At 44.6% G+C, this 16,098-nt stretch overlaps 1 protein-coding gene and 1 pseudogene across 1 annotated transcript; both read right to left on the bottom strand.

Annotated features, from left to right (window-relative positions):
* Nucleotides 1-603: 603 nt before the first annotated feature.
* Nucleotides 604-11,806, bottom strand: LOC148105909 (protein NLRC3-like; annotated as a pseudogene).
* A 2,119-nt stretch (nt 11,807-13,925) lies between these two features.
* Nucleotides 13,926-15,603, bottom strand: LOC148105910 (focadhesin-like). The gene is made up of 3 exons (XM_087839027.1): nt 15,490-15,603; nt 15,130-15,323; nt 13,926-14,457 (listed from the first exon to the last, which is right to left on the bottom strand). The coding sequence occupies exons 1-3, from the start codon at nt 15,554-15,556 to the stop codon at nt 14,167-14,169; spliced, it is 552 nt and encodes a 183-aa protein (XP_087695153.1). The 5' UTR covers nt 15,557-15,603; the 3' UTR covers nt 13,926-14,166.
* Nucleotides 15,604-16,098: the final 495 nt, after the last annotated feature.

The raw sequence follows: 16,098 nt of genomic DNA on the forward strand, positions 1-16,098 counted from the left end.
CTGGAGGCTGTAGCAGCAGCTCACAGTCACAGTGGATTTCCACTCATGAAAAAGCTCTGGCTGCTTCATTTCTCATCTCATATCAGAGACTTTAATGCTTCACTGAAGCTGTACTGTGATGCTTCCATATTCCAGTGAGGCCTCCATAATGATTTCAGCTGTTCTGTACACACACTGTGTGCCCTGTATGGCTCAAAGTCTCTGCAGCCTGTTTTGATCTGCTATCATCAGATCTTCATCATCCTCATTCACTTCCCTCACACACTCTACAGCCTCATCAGCATTGACTTCATCTTCACTGACTGATGGAGCACAACATGAACCTGTGGAGGCTGAAACACTGTCCTGTCAAACATCTCCCCATCACCACTCCACTTCTGTCAGCCTTTAAATGAACCCTGCTCAAGTCTGTCACTTCTGTTTGGAGCCAAAAGGAAAAACTGTTGTTCAGTCGTTTGGAAAGACACAAAATTTCTGAAAGCACTCAAACTTCTTCACATTTGTCTTCAGAAACATCCTGAACATTTAGGAACTAAAGAAAGTTTCAAACATCAATCAAAGACCTGAAATATAGAAAAACAACAACAGCTGCAGTCAGTGAACTCACCTCAGAGTCTCCAGTCGACAGTTTGGACTCTCCAGTCCAGGACACAGAAGCTTTACTCCTGAATCCTGCAGGTTGTTCCAACTTATGTCCAGCTCTGTCATATGGGAAGGGTTGGACTTCAGAGCTGAGGCCACAACTTCACAGTGAGACTCTGAGAGTCCACACCGAGTCAGTCTGTGATGATAGAAAATATAAAATGTGTTATTATAAAAGCAGAAAATCTGCATTATAAACACAGACTGAATGTATATGAAGACAAAACAGAGTGAGGTCATAATCTGATGAATCTGCTCTTCACATCTGTGCTTCAGCTCCTCTTACTGTGTTTGACATGACACAACGATTGAGTCTCTCTCAGACCTGCAGACTTTTAATGAGAATCTTTGTTTGGCTTTAATCTGCAGATGAAGGAGGAAGATGGTGTCACATTTAGGCTTCCATAATGTCCACAGTCTGTGACTGAGATCTGATCCAGAGTCAGAGTGAAGACACACATTTGGACTGTTTCCTGTTTTGACTCCAGAACATTTTGAATGAGTTCAGCTCAGTGAAGAGTTCCAGCTGGAAAGATGATCTCTGTTTGCTACCTGCTGTCAGGTACCACTGTTCACGTCCACACGCAGGAAAAACCTGTTGACTGTTACCAAACGGAGCAGAAATCTCATCACTGGACAATAATGATGAATGAACTCAGAGCTGCTGATATCAGATCTGATTTCAGGGGAACTAAACACAGAAATGATTGGCTTATTTTAACTTTCTGAGCCATTATCTGCTGGTGTGTCGCTAGTTGGCAGAAAATGATTTGTATTCCTGTTCAGGGCGTCAGTGTTTATGAGTCCAGATCCAGGTGACAGCAAGTCAAAATGATGTTACCTGTCTGTGTCCAGCAGCAGCCTGTATTCACTTTGAATATTGTTATAACCTGACATGGATCAGTTTGTCTTTGATTGGTTTATAAATGTCACTGTTTCCATTGGACCTGAGTGACGGTACAAAGACAGAGAGGGAGAGAAAGGAGAGAGAGGATGGAGACAGCAAAGAGAGAGCAAACACAAACAGGTTAGAGTGGACAGGTGACCAAGGTCAGCAACCAATCAGTGACCTTCTCTTTGACCCACGGTGACTGATGATGACTGCACATAACCAAGCAGTGTGTTACTCTGATATCAAATATGGATCCTGCTCTTATAATAATGATCATCAGATGATATTATTGTGTTATTTTGTAGCTGAATACGATGTTTGTGTGATTATCAGTGAAAGAAGCAGTGAGGAGGATGGAGAGAGAGAGAGGACAGAGGGTGAAGTTAGAAACACTAAAAGGATTTTTCATGGATTTCATGGATGATTTAAGTGATTATCAGAAGGACACTTAAACATGTCAGTGGACGTCCTAAAGAACATATTCACTGATATGAAACGTGTCATTGAACAGGATTAATATCAGTGGAAACATGGTGGAAACAGCTGTGACTGCATGGATGTGACACACTTCAAATCTGTTCTCCACTCTTGGATTTGGGATCCATGGAGCTGCTGCTGAGTCTGTACAATAAAGGAATGGTGTGGAAGGTTGCAGCATACGGACACAAACACTTTGTGGTTACAATCTGATTTTATTTTCAAAATTAAACTGCTAACCTACACTGATCAATGATGTTAATGATCACAGCTGAACTCACCCAGCCTTTCTGCAGTTCCTCACAGCTGGAATCAGTCTCTGTCGTCCCCGCTCTGATGTGTTGTACTTCTGCAGGTCCAACTCATCCAGAACCTCCTCTGACATCTGCAGCATGAAGGCCAGAGCTGAGCACTGGCTCTCAGAGAGTTTCTTCTTTGACTTCAGGAACTCTTGGATCTCCTGAAATAATGAGAGGTCGTTCATCTCCATCAGACAGTGGAAGATCAGACTGACAGATGCTTCTGTCAGGAGACATTTCATCACTGTTCATCTCCTTCAGGTTGTTGATGACTCTCTGGATGGTTCCTGGACTGATCTCTGTCTGACCCAGCAGACCTACTAAGAGTCTCTGGTTGGACTCCAGACAGAGGCCATGAAGGAAGCGAACAAACAGGTCCAGGTGGCCATTTTTACTCTGGAGGGATTTCTCCATGACTTTAGTCAAAAAGACATCCAGTGATGTGAAGCTATTGGTGAAACAGTGGAACATGTAGACAGCAGCCAGAAACTCCTGAATGCTCAGATGAACAAAGCAGTAGACTGGTTTCTGGAAGATCACACACTCTCTTTTGAAGATCTCTGTACAAACTCCTGAGTACACCGAGGCCTCTGTCACATCCAGACCACACTGCTCCAGGTCTTCTTGGTAGAACATGATGTTTCCTTTCTCCAGATGTTCAAACGCCAGCCTCCCCAGCTTCAGAAGAACTTCCCTGTCAGCCTCCGTCAGCTCCTGTGGACTTGTCTCATGTCCCTCATGGTACTTGATCTTCTTCCTCTTTGTCTGAACCAGCAGGAAGTGTGAGTACATGTCAGTCAGGGTCTTGGGCAGCTCTCCTCTCTGATCTGCAGTCAACATGTGCTCCAGAACTGTAGCAGTGATCCAGCAGAAGACTGGGATACTACACATGATGTGGAGGCTCCTGGATGTCTTCATGTGGGAGATGATTCTGCTGGACAGCTCTTCATCACTGAATCTCCTCCTGAAGTACTCCTCCTTCTGGGCGTCAGTGAAGCCTCGTACTTCTGTTAGCCTGTCAACACATGTAGGAGGGATCTGATTGGCTGCAGCAGGTCTGGAAGTTATCCAGACGAGAGCCGAGGGAAGCAGATTCCCCTGGATGAGGTTTGTCAGCAGCTGGCTGACTGATGACTTCTGTGTGACATCAGACAGCAGCTTCCTGTTGGTGAAATCCAATGAAAGTCTGCTTTCATCCAGGCCGTCAAAGATGAACAAAAGCTGAGAGACAGCCAGCTTCTCTGCTGTGACCTTCTGTAATGTTGGATGGAAAACATGGAGCAGCTCCAGAAGACTGTACTGCTCATCTCTGATCAGGTTCAGCTCCCTGAATGAAAGCAGAACCACCACACTGACATGTTGGTTCTCCAAGCCCTCTGCCCAGTCCAGAGTGAACTTCTGCACTGAGAAGGTTTTTCCAACACCAGCCACGCCGTTGGTCAGAACCACTCTGATGGGTCTCTGTTGGTCAGGTAAGGCTTTAAAGATCTCCTGGCACCTGATTGGAGTGTCGTGGAGGGCGTCCATCTTGGAAACTGTCTCCAGCTGCCTCACCTCATGTTGGGTATGAACCTCTTCACTCTGTCCCTCTGTGATGTAGAGCTCAGTGTAGATCCTGTTGAGGAGGGTTCTACTTCCTGTTTCATCACTTCCTTCAGTCACACGTTCACATCTCCTCCTCAGACTGATCTTATGTTCATCTAAAACCTCCTGCAGACCAACATCTGCTGAAAGAAAGAAAAACAATGAGACTAAAGAGAAAGAAAACTCTTCAATGTCTGAACAACACAAGAAGTCCAGTTTTCAGAAATGAGTCCATCAGCAGACAGATGTTCAGTCTTACTTTGTACACAGCTGCTCTGACTGGCTGTCTACAGTCCAGCTCTGGTTCTGGATCTTTCTCCACACTGGGGACAGGAGGAGTCTCCTGATGAAGCAGACTGGTCCCAGTATGAGGAGGTGCACTGTCTGCAGAACCAGTGTCCACAGCTGCTAGAGACTCGATCCTTCAGGACGTCCTGACACAAAGCACAGCAGGACAGCTGCTCCTCCTCACAAACACCACTCCTCTTCCTCTTCCTCCCTCTGTGAACACATTTCTTTATCACTAAAAACATTTACTGTCAGTGACAAACATCCAGATTTGACCAAACTGCAGTTCCTCACAGTTCCTTTGATTTCATCAACACTAATGAACTGCTCTTCCTGTCTGCCTGTCTCATTAAACACTGAGTGATGAATACAAACTCAATATGTCTGTGAAGGTTCTCAGTCATCCAGGTCATTGTAGTCAAAGGAGTTTGCAAAGAAAAGCGTCTGGACTTCTTTAAGTTACTTGAAGACATTTCACCTCTCATCCGAGAAGCTTCTTCAGTTCTAAGGTCAAATGGTGGAGAGTCCCAGATATAAACCTAGTGGGTTTATATCTGGTCCATTTCACTATAGATGCCCTCCAGATCAAGATCAGCCAGACCCTTCTACCTTCTCCAATCTTAGAAGAGGTTTACAAGTTTGTGGTCAAGGCTCAGCGGGCCCAACACTCTAAAGGAAAAGAAAGACAACGCAGGAAATTTCACACCTTGCTTTCAAAAACACACACTCCTCATTCTGAACCTACACAACCCAGAGAAGAAAACACACCTGTAGACAGTCAGGAAAAATGGGTTAAGAACTTTTCAGACAGGAATCTCACTGAACCTGAAAAGAGAGTATTAGCCAAAGGACTCAATTTTGCCATTTCTCCACAACAGTTGCCCATAGTGGACCTCATCACAGCCACAGAATCTGCCATAAATTATCACAGACAGAAGCAGAGCAAATCAGGATGAAAGACTCAGCCACCCTCTCCAGTGCCAAAGTCCCTCCGTCCAACCTCACAATACAGGAAAAGAAGGCCGTCGCTTCCCTGAGCAAAGACCACAACATCACTGTTTTACCAGCTGATAAGGGAAGATGCACCGTGGTCCTAAACACTACAGATTACCATACAAAGATCACTACTCTCCTCAGTGACAACAATACCTACGAAGCCTTAAAGCGAGACCCCACAAGCAGCTACAAAAAGAAAGTTATAGCTTGCCTTCAAGACTTTGAAAAGGAAAAAATCATTGACCGCCTTACATATCACCACCTTTACCCAGGGGATGCCATACTCTGCATTTACGGACTTCCTAAAATCCACAAGGAAGCCGTCCCACTCAGACCCATAGTCAGTAGCATAAACTCAGCCACTTATAACATTGCAAAACACCTTGCTACCATCCTTGCTCCTCTCGTGGGGAACACCCTACACCACATCAAGAACTCCACCAACTTCACTGACAAGGTCCAGAAACTTACCCTGGATCCAGATGAAACCATGGTGTCCTTTGATGTAGTCTCTCTCTTCACTTGCATACCCACCACGGAGGCAGTGGAGACTGTCAGAAAACAACTACAAGAAGACAGCTCCTTGGAGGACAGGACCAACTTCACACCCGATCAGATCTGCACACTGTTAGAACCTCTGCCCCACCACTACATATTTCAAATACAACGAAGGCTTTTACAGACAAAAACATGGCTGTGCCATGGGCTCCCCCGTGTCACCTATTGTAGCCAACCTTTACATGGAGGAAGTGGAAAGGAAGGCTCTTGGCTCTTACAAAGGAAGAGTACCCAGCCACTGGTACAGATAGGTAGACAACACCTGGGTCAAAATCAAGACACAAGAAGTGGAATCCTTCACTGCGCACATTAACGCTGTGGATAAAAACATCAAGTTCACCAGGGAAGACACAAAGAATGACTGTTTGCCTTTCCTGGACTGCGCCGTGCACATTGAAGAGAATGGCAACCTCAACATCGAAGTTTACCGGAAGCCCACACACACGGACCAGTACCTCCTGTTTGACTCCCATCATCCTCTGGAACACAAACTTGGAGTAATTAGGACCCTACACCACCGGGCAGAACATGTTCCCTCTAAGCCTGAAGGAAAAAAGAAGGAACACACACATGTAAAGGAAGCACTCAAAACGTGCGGCTATCCTAAATGGGCGTTCTTAAAGTCAGCAAAGAGGCACAGAAAAGAAGATCAGACACCAGCGAGGGAGGATAAGAAGGACAGACGCAACAACATTGTCATCCCCTATGTAGCCGGTGTATCAGAAAAACTCAGGAGGGTTTTCTCCAAGCATGACATCCCGGTGCATTTCAGACCCAGCAACACACTCAGACAAAAACTGGTTCACCCGAAAGACAAAACGCCAAAACACAGACTTAACAATGTGGTGTATGCTGTACAGTGCAGCGAGGAATGCCCAGACCTCTACATTGGAGAGACCAAACAGCCACTTCACAAGTGCATGGCACAACACAGAAGAGCCACCTCCACAGGACAAGACTCAGCTGTCTATCTGCATCTTAAGGATAAAGGACACTCTTTCGAGGATGCCAATGTTCACATTTTGGACAGAGAGGACAGATGGTTTGAAAGAGGAGTGAAAGAAGCCATCTATGTCCACTGTGAGCGACCATCTTTGAACAGAGGCAGTGGTTTACGACACCAACTCTCTGCCATCTATAATCCAGTTTTGAGATCCCTTCCCAGACGCCTTAACGCCCACTCACATCCTGGGCCATCTGACCTCAGGAATTCGCATGATAAGGTGGGGCCAGGTTTCACAATGAACTCACCCGAAACTCTGGCTGATTGGGTCCCACACCCAGTTTCACACCTTGGCTCAGGCGATTAGTGGATCATCAGGGGGTCCTTTTGTCCCTCTGTGGGGGGATACTCCCACTAGGTTTATATCTGGGACTCTCCACCATTTGACCTTAGAACTGAAGAAGCTTCTCGGATGAGAGGTGAAACGTCGTCAAGTAACTTAAAGAAGTCCAGACGCTTTTCTTTGCAAACTCCTTTGAAAACAAACTCAACACTTCCTGCAGACTTCCTGACTTCGCAATAAAAGCTTTCCACCAGAGAGAGACAGTTATGACTTTCACTGTTTTACAGCCGCTGTGTGCAGATTATCTGGGTCAGTTCACTCTGGAGCATCTTAGAAGTGTCCGTGTAGAGCCGTGGTCTGACACACAGAGATTTCTGATTTTCTCCATTTAAACAAACATGATGAAGATGAGCAGGTTTCTCTTCTAGTATAAAACTCTGTGTCTCTCTGGCTGGCTCATGATGGCTTTTCAGGTTTTGTTATGTTTTGCTCTCTCCTGCTAGCGTTTTGCCTGCCTGGGTGGAGCTTGTAATGGCCTCTCGCTCTTGGTCCACACAGTTATGATGATTACACCACCTATTGCTGATTCACCTGGGCTTACCGGTAACCATTTAATGCTGCGGCATGGAGCAGTTTGTCGCTGGGACATTGACCCTCCTGTGTTCATGATCTCAGCTCCTTGCTAAGAAATCTCTCTCTAAATTCGACAGCTGGGTTAACTTTGTGTATACTTTGAGTATATATTTCCCCGAACCTGGTTACAGACGCTTACCTGTGACTCCTGTGTGTGGCTGTGTGAGTGGAGAGCAGGACAAGAGTGACTGAACTCCCTTCCCTTTTTTCCCTGGAGCCCTGGACCCCCTCCCCAACTCACTGTACATATATAGAGCACTGTGGTTCACCCCTTTGGTAAATAAACTGTCACCTTTTTGTTTGTCAGAATTCAGTCTGTGCTTGAGTTCCTCTGTTAGCCATGACATTTTGTTGGTTTCTCTCTCTTCAGGTCCCTGTAAGTGTTTGATTGGCCTTTCTAAAACATTATATTTATTCTGCTTTGATTGTTTTGTGTGCTGAGGGACATTGTTGCATGATCCACTTTTTCTTATCACTCAAATATCCTGATACTTTCAGAAAGTTGGAGAGCTCTCCTGGCTTGCTTAGTCTTTGCTCTGTACTGCAGTACTTGCACTGGTTTCACTGGACAAGTCTGCATGTGAATCTACAACTGATCTGACATTGTGGCACAAACACAGTAAACAAACACTACGAGTATCTTCTTTCATGTGCAGTGGCTTTCTTCTCATTCTGTTACTGAACACTGTATGAAAAGCCTCTCACTGCCAGCATCCTTCCAGCCCCACGACAACAAGACCAACTCACATCTTCACAACACCAAGAATTTTTCCCCTTTTCTTTGGAGAAACTGAGAAGCCAATAGGATTGTAGCTCAAACTTGCCCACAGTCCTGCTTCATCACTGCTCACTCCTACCTGTGTTGGTGCTCAGTGGACAGTCATAGCCTGCTGCTAGCATGAATGCTAAATGTACTGAGTTCATCTGTATTCAAAGTGCATTCGGGGCTTTAGCTGACAGCTCTTTGTGCTAATAAACTAAACTCTCTTAGTTTAAGCCAACAGACTTTACCAAACACAAAGCCTGCTGCTGCCTCCATGGGTTAGCTTGTGTGACTGGTGTTTACACCAATGAAATCTAAATCACACCAATGTGTCCTCCAAGGTGTTTGGTGGGAGCACTGAGTGAAACATAAGAGCTCTGGTAAAATAACAAACAGGGCTGTGAGAGCAACTGAAGTGATAAAAATACTGTTTAAAGATAAAAAACACTTTGATGTTCTCTCGTCACCTAACAAAGTCCAAACCCTGTGAACTATTTTAGCTTTAATAATTGTGGATTCAGGTATCCTGAACCCATCTTTGGACATTTGTAATTAAATATTTTAAAACTCCATCAAAGACTCCTGATGTGGCTGTTTGGAGAAGGAAAAGAGGGACAAAGTGGAGCGTCGAGCTGCGGCTTCATTCACTGCAAACCTACAGTTATGTTTTCTTATTTCTGCTGTTTGTATGTTCACAGCTGAAATAAAGCTGCCTCTTTGACTTCATCCTGTTGTGTTTGGGTCCAATCCTGCCTGCCACACAGCGCTACAGGACAAAGTCTAATATTTTTATCTTTTTAATGAATCTTTGGTCATATTTATCCAGGAAAACACAAACATGTAAAGGAGTCATCACAGTTCTCTGACCTCGTTGGTCCAGGTTCACCACTGAAGTTTGGAGGTTCATGTTTGGACCGGTCACTCCTCACAGACGGACAGCTGGATCCTGCAGACTGTGACCTCTGACCTCTGCAGACACAAACATGTTTTATTCAATGATCAATTCTCTGATAAAGTGATTGAAGCAGCTGTGACCACACAGACTGCAGATAATGCAGCTGTTTCCTGTCAGTAACAGTCCTCTTAGATTAGAGTTCAGCTTTTTACAGGAAAACAAATGTCCCTGAATGCAACAGTGAGACACAGTCTGCCTGTGTGGCTGTGATAGCTGCCGTTAGGAGCGCTCATGTGTTTGCAGTTAGACGAGGAGATGTTACCATCATGGACATGTTAACAAATCCTGCAGCATCACGTGGCACAAACACTTTGTGTTCCTGTCATCTGCAAGCAACAGGAAGTTCATTAATAAAGGCGGGATGGAGACGTGACTGTGATGGTTCTCCTTCATCCAGCTGTTACACACATCTGGGCTCACACGACGAGCCTTTGTCTAATACAGCAGCTGCTCTCTGAACACTTTTCTGAAGAGGAGCTGCACAAACCTTTGTTTGCTTTCTAGAGCAGCGTATCAAAGTCAAACTACCCACTGCTAGCAGCTGTTTCTATCATAGTTTAGGATCCAGATGTGTGAGGTCTAAATTTACACCTCTGACTAAAATACATAGTTAAAAACAGCCAATTGAGTCCAAATGTGTCTTAAAACCAGATAAACTGACAGTTACAGCTGAGCCTGTGTGTCCTTGGAGACACTGCTCTGCTACAGAGATGCATTTTAGAAACCAGGAAACATCAAAATCATTTAAATCAGAGAGTTCTTGTTACTAACAGCTCACCTCTCTGCAGCAGAGACTTTAAACTCAATGACAAAATCTTTAGACCAGTCACTCTTACAGGACACAGAGCTGGGTGGAGGTCCAGGCTGGTTCCTGTGAATAATGATGGAGCAGTGATGTGAGTGCTGAGCTGTGACGTGGAGAAGAGTCATGGACAGTTAGAGATGGTCATCTCACCTCTGAGCTTTGGTCTGGCTCTCATGTTCCCCACACAGAGTGCTTTTAGAGGGAGGGACTCCCTCCTCTCTGTCCTCACACTGATCCATGCTGCTCAATTCACATCAGCTCACACACACTTTCTACCTTCACCTGCAGAGGAAACACAAATCAGCCCAGCAGACACACTGACTGACCCACTCAGCACCCACTGATTGAGAATGTGCATCTTCTTTTTGTTTTAATATTTTAATTTATATTTAATTGTGTTGTGGTTTGCAGTGTTTTGTGTTGTTTCACGTTAAATTTGTTTAAAAGGAAAAAGCTGAAAATTTAAATAGTTAAAAGTTTAAAATGTAAATAGTTGTTCTTTGTATTATATGATTTATTTATTACATTTTATGTGGAGTGAATAAATAAAGTATATTTATGGTGGCCCTTAGAGACAAAGCACGTACAAACTCCAAAACACGTAAAAACTCAGAATCACGTACAAAAGACAACAGAAGTGCTCCAGGATGCTAGGGCGCAGTGTTGAGCTTTTGTTACCTAGTGTCTACACAAGCCAGGAAGTATCAACAACCGGATTTGGTGTGTGGTAATAACAGATAAATGAATTTTTTTTTTAATTATTTGAATAAATATGAGTGCTTGTCTATAAATACACAAACAATACGCACATGCTTTCAATTGTGTAATTTAAGTGATTTGGGTAGCTCTGTTTTGGAAGTTCAGTTAACGCTAGAAATGTGTTTTGGAGTTTGTATGTGCTTTTTGGAGTTTGTATATGCTTTAGAGTTTGTACGTGCTTTGTCTCTAGGGGCCATATATAAACATATATAAATAAAACCACTTTTTTTTACATTAGTAATTCATTTTCTACATAATTTTATATTATTGTTAATGATTAAATAATTAAAGCAACAAAACAACCTGAAGAGCCGGTTCGGAGCCGAAAGAGCCGGCTCTTTTTAGTGAGCCGAGCGAAAGAGCCGGATCTCTAAAAAGAGCCGGAAATCCCATCACTAGCATTTATTCCATTCAAGGACCCGAAGCTTCATAAAGCACCCCTCCAATAGCCAAACCCACCTGTTCTCTGATTGGATTGTTAAATTTGTGATTGACATGACATTGGCCAATCAGATGAAAGGAAGAAAAATAGGGACGTACTTGTAACTTGAAACTTGAGTGCAGAGTTTCACACGTATTTCTTGGTTAAGTACAAATCCTGATTTACAAGTACAAAATATTTATGACCACAATTTGAGCCCATACATCCACAGACTGATGGAGGCAGGAGAAGCTGCCTACAGTCATCAGTCAGTGGATCCACAGTAACATCGACTCTGAGTTCAGCTGCTGATCATCAACTAACTGTTTCTGTCTCATTCCCAGACTCTGATCTCACATAAAACGAAGCAGATTTATGCTGAAACTAAGCTGCACACAGCTGATGTTAGCCAGGAAAACAGTACAGACTGCTAACTTTACCTTAACATGGAGACGATCAACTGCGCCACAACATTCACGAAAGCGAAAGTAAAAGCGACGGAAGGAAACGATCAGAGAGGCGTTTGAGGGACGTTCAGAGTCAGGAACCTCAGAAACGGATCAGGCTGGAGTTTAATTCTGTTTTCATCTTTAGAAACATCTGGAAATAGTTATAAAAATGCTGCGTAATAAAGAAAAATAGTGTCGATTAGTTTGAGTTGTGTTTAGCTGAGCTGTGTCTTTAATCAAATCTAAACTGAAGAGTTCATTTTGTGGAGGAGCAGCAAGACTTTCAGTGTTACTCTCAGGAGAAAGTCTCCCAAATGTCTGTTGTCTTAATAGTGGAATTATCTGGAAAATGAACCAGTTCTTATAAGCTGCTTTTCAATATGAGCAGTCAAAGCATTTTATACAGCGTGCTTCATTCACACAAGCACTTCTTTTTCTAACAATGACACTATGATGGATGCATCGGAGAGGAAGTCGGGTTTCCATATCTTGCCCAAGGATACCGTGGCGTGCAGACTGGAGCAGCCAGGGATCAAACCTCCAACCTTCCAGTTAGTAATTCTACCTGCTGAGCTACAGTCTGTACTTCCTGAACAACACACCCTCCTTTTGTTTCTTTATTTCCAGTAGCAACCAGGACCATAATGAACCCTGACTCAACACTCAGGATCCACCTGCCCAGTAAGTCACCCACTAACTGTAACTATCAGAGCCCTGACCTTCTGCAGAGATGAGTCACACTGAACACAGCAAGTGTCCCTGCTCTCAGATACAAAATCTGTCTTTAAAAGTTAATCAGCAGTTCTGATTCTAGAATTTGTAGTCTCACACACTTTTGTTGTTTTGATTTACATACATTGATATTCTGCTGCAAACAACTAATGAGAACATTTTATAAACCTTTAAGTGTCAATCAGGATCCTGTAGAAACAGCTTCCTTCTCAAATACTAAACATCATTATTTACATTCTGTTTATTTATTGTTTTAAAGTTACTCTAGCACAGATTTCTTTAGCCAAATGTCTTTCTGTGTCTTCCATACAAACATTAAACATGCAAACACTCAACACAGCAACACTGAAAGCATTTGAGTGTAACTTTCATTCAAATCAAACTTTATACACAATTACAATAATGGAAAAAAAGACAATCTAAATAGTAATACACAACAACCACTGCAGAAATGAATAAAAGAAAACCAAACACAAACCAGACATGAATACACAAATATATTTAAATCTACATATTTATACATTTTAATATGATGTAAAAGAATACAGTTTGAACAAAAGAAGCAGCACTAGGGGCGGGACCTGCAGAGGGAAACACCCACATCAGCAAACACACCAACCAAACATTAAATGCACTTTGTCAGACCTTACAGAGGCTGCATCACTGACCTGTACGTGTACACAAACTGACAGCTTCACAGGATGTTCAGCATAAACAGATAGAGCAGATAGAGGGTTGAGTCTGCCCTTGTGATACTAAATGTGTTGTGCCCATCTTGTACTCTGCAGTCAGTTAAAGCTTCATAGATCACACATGAAGTCCTGACACTTTAGTATGAGACAGGTTACAAATAAGGAAACAGTGAGACAGCATCACGGTCCTTAGATACACCGCGCTGCTGTGCAGTGTCACAGCTCTTAATTACCACCACACACCTAATGGCACACCGAGCCTTAACTGTTGCAGAGCGACCGCTTCACCTGCACGGCCCGAGAGCGAGAGGGAGGGGCAAAGAAAATAAAGCTGAGCGATGACACGTTTAATGCTGTCGAGCCAAAAACATCACTTTGAATCAACATCACTGCAGGAAATCATCATCTAAGGTTTCATAGTGGTTAGCTTCTGGCTTTTCCTGTAACGAAGACCTGCTGCTGCACATGTAAGATGACAAGTACGAGCGAGCAGAGATCTCCAGAGGACTCAAATATGCCGACAACCTTCAACCAGTGCATCCAAACACCAGTGTGTGCAGCACTCTGGGAGCAATTAGAGCAGAAGGTGAATCCTCTGGGGCCCGGTGCACGCTTGAGTAATGAGGGGTAAACTTCACACTTCATCTGCAGCTAGTGACTCCAACACAAGTCCAGAGGGAAGTCTGTCCCCTTAGAGCACTCCCTAACCTCTCCCTTTATACGGCAGCAGATTAGCAGCAATCACACAGCAGTGACAGCTTTTATCTTCCTGCTGATCTGAACCATTTCAAAGTCATGTGTTGGTGCCAAAACACCAGGTTATCAACATGTGTTTACTGCTCTTAGAAAGACAAACACGAGCTAGCTGCCTTACATACAACATATCTACATGTCAGAGGGAACAACATGCATTACTTTATATTCAGGCCACAGATTTAAGAGAACCAGTTGTGTGGGTTATCTACCTGGCAGGGGTCGGCAGCAGCGACAGCCTGGCTTGCTTTCAAAGCCAGCTGGCAGATGTTTTCCTGACCCATGATGATGAGATAAGTCACAATCAGGACAAGAGAGGAGGACAGGCGCTGGCTGGACGACAGGGCGGAGCTGACCGCCAACAGCCAATCGGTCGCTGCTGCTGGATTGTTGGCCACTTTGCGCAGTACCGACAAAGACACGCTGAGCTCACTATACCAGGAACTCAGAGACAGAGGCAGTGATGGGGCCGGCTGAGGGAGACAGATTCATGAGAAACAAATGAGAAAGAACAAAGAGCAAAGCTACAGATGCACCATGAATGTTAATGAAGTGTAATTTAAGGATCAAGCAAAGCATCCCAGAGGAACAACACTCCAGAGACTGGATGCTGACCCTGAAGAAGAGGCAGTAAAGACAGCCCTGTTGCTATGACACTGAGAGGGAAACAGTATTTTTGGATGGATGTCGTCTGTGCTCTAATGCTCTGTCCACTCACCACCTAACACCTACCTGCACTATTGTAACAGTGTTTGAACTACGTGGCTACACCTCAAAGAAAGACTCCAAAAACTGAATGTGAGAAGCAGGCCTGGGGTTACCTGCTAGGCTACCTGCTAGGCTACCTGCTAGGCTACCTGCTAGGCTACCTGCTGGGTTACCTGCTAGGCTACCTGCTGGGTTACCTGCTGGGCTACCTGCTAGGCTACCTGCTAGGCTACCTGCTGGGCTACCTGCTGGGCTACCTGCTGGGTTACCTGCTAGGCTACCTGCTGGGCTACCTGCTAGGCTACCTGCTGGGCTACCTGCTGGGCTACCTGCTGGGTTACCTGTTGGGCTACCTGTTGGGTTACCTGCTGGGCTACCTGTTGGGCTACCTGTTGGGCTACCTGCTAGGCTACCTGCTGGGCTACCTGTTGGGCTACCTGCTGGGGTTTATCTGCGGGCCTGCTAACTCTGTGCAGCAGGCTGTGAGCCAGCCTGTGGTTGGTGCTGTGTGTGTTCTGGTCAGACAGCGGCTCAGTGAGACCCAAGCAGGACAGGAGCTGCAACACGGGGAGAATCAGGACCGGACTCAACCAGGGCGACGCCTCCGCTTGTTCAGGGACCAAACTCAGTGCTGTGTTGAGAGAAAGAATATCTCATGTAGGACACAAAGCTCTGTGAGGTTCCAACCATGACCTGCACACACAACCTAGTTTTGTTCCCACTAATTCTTTCACTGCTTCAAAGTCTCTTAAAGGAAGCTAAAGCCAGCAGAGCTTTGTCCAAAATAATCACTTTACCAAGTCTGAGAAGGCTGGTCAGCTGATCTGAAGGGGCTTCCAACAAGAGCAAGGCCACGCCCATCATCAGCTCATCCAACAGCAACTCCTGCAGAAAACAAACAGCGATGCCAACAGGTCAATACAGGCCGCAGAGGCCCGAGGGCTCACACATTACAGCACTGACAAGGTTCACAATGGGGGACATTTGACCCACATGTGTAAACCTCTATAGGCCAGAAGGCATCTTGTTCCATGTACTGACATCACCAGCAGACTGACAGCTAATAAATAAGTCAGCATGTTTGGTTTTGTAGGCGTGGACAGGATCGATGGTCAGGCTTCCTCTCAGAGAGGCTCCAACTGCAGGATGTGAATGATGTTAATAAGGTGAAACGTGTAAACAGGATCGGTCCCAGCATGGAGACAGTGTGTGAAGAAGACTCTGTGTTTACATGAACCAATCACCACTGCAGAGCAGTTCATTTAATCCCTACGTAAGAAGGTCTGTGTAACCGTCACTACAGCTGTTTCTGTGATGAAGAGTTTCAGTCAGCTTTAATCAGCTGTTTGGATGAGATGCAGTGCAGAGACCAACAAGTGCTCAGCATCACTGGGAACAAACCACTT

The sequence above is a fragment of the Neolamprologus brichardi genome, chromosome 3 (assembly GCF_056152115.1).
Source record: "Neolamprologus brichardi isolate AB-2024 chromosome 3, ASM5615211v1, whole genome shotgun sequence".
NCBI lineage: Eukaryota > Metazoa > Chordata > Actinopteri > Cichliformes > Cichlidae > Neolamprologus > Neolamprologus brichardi.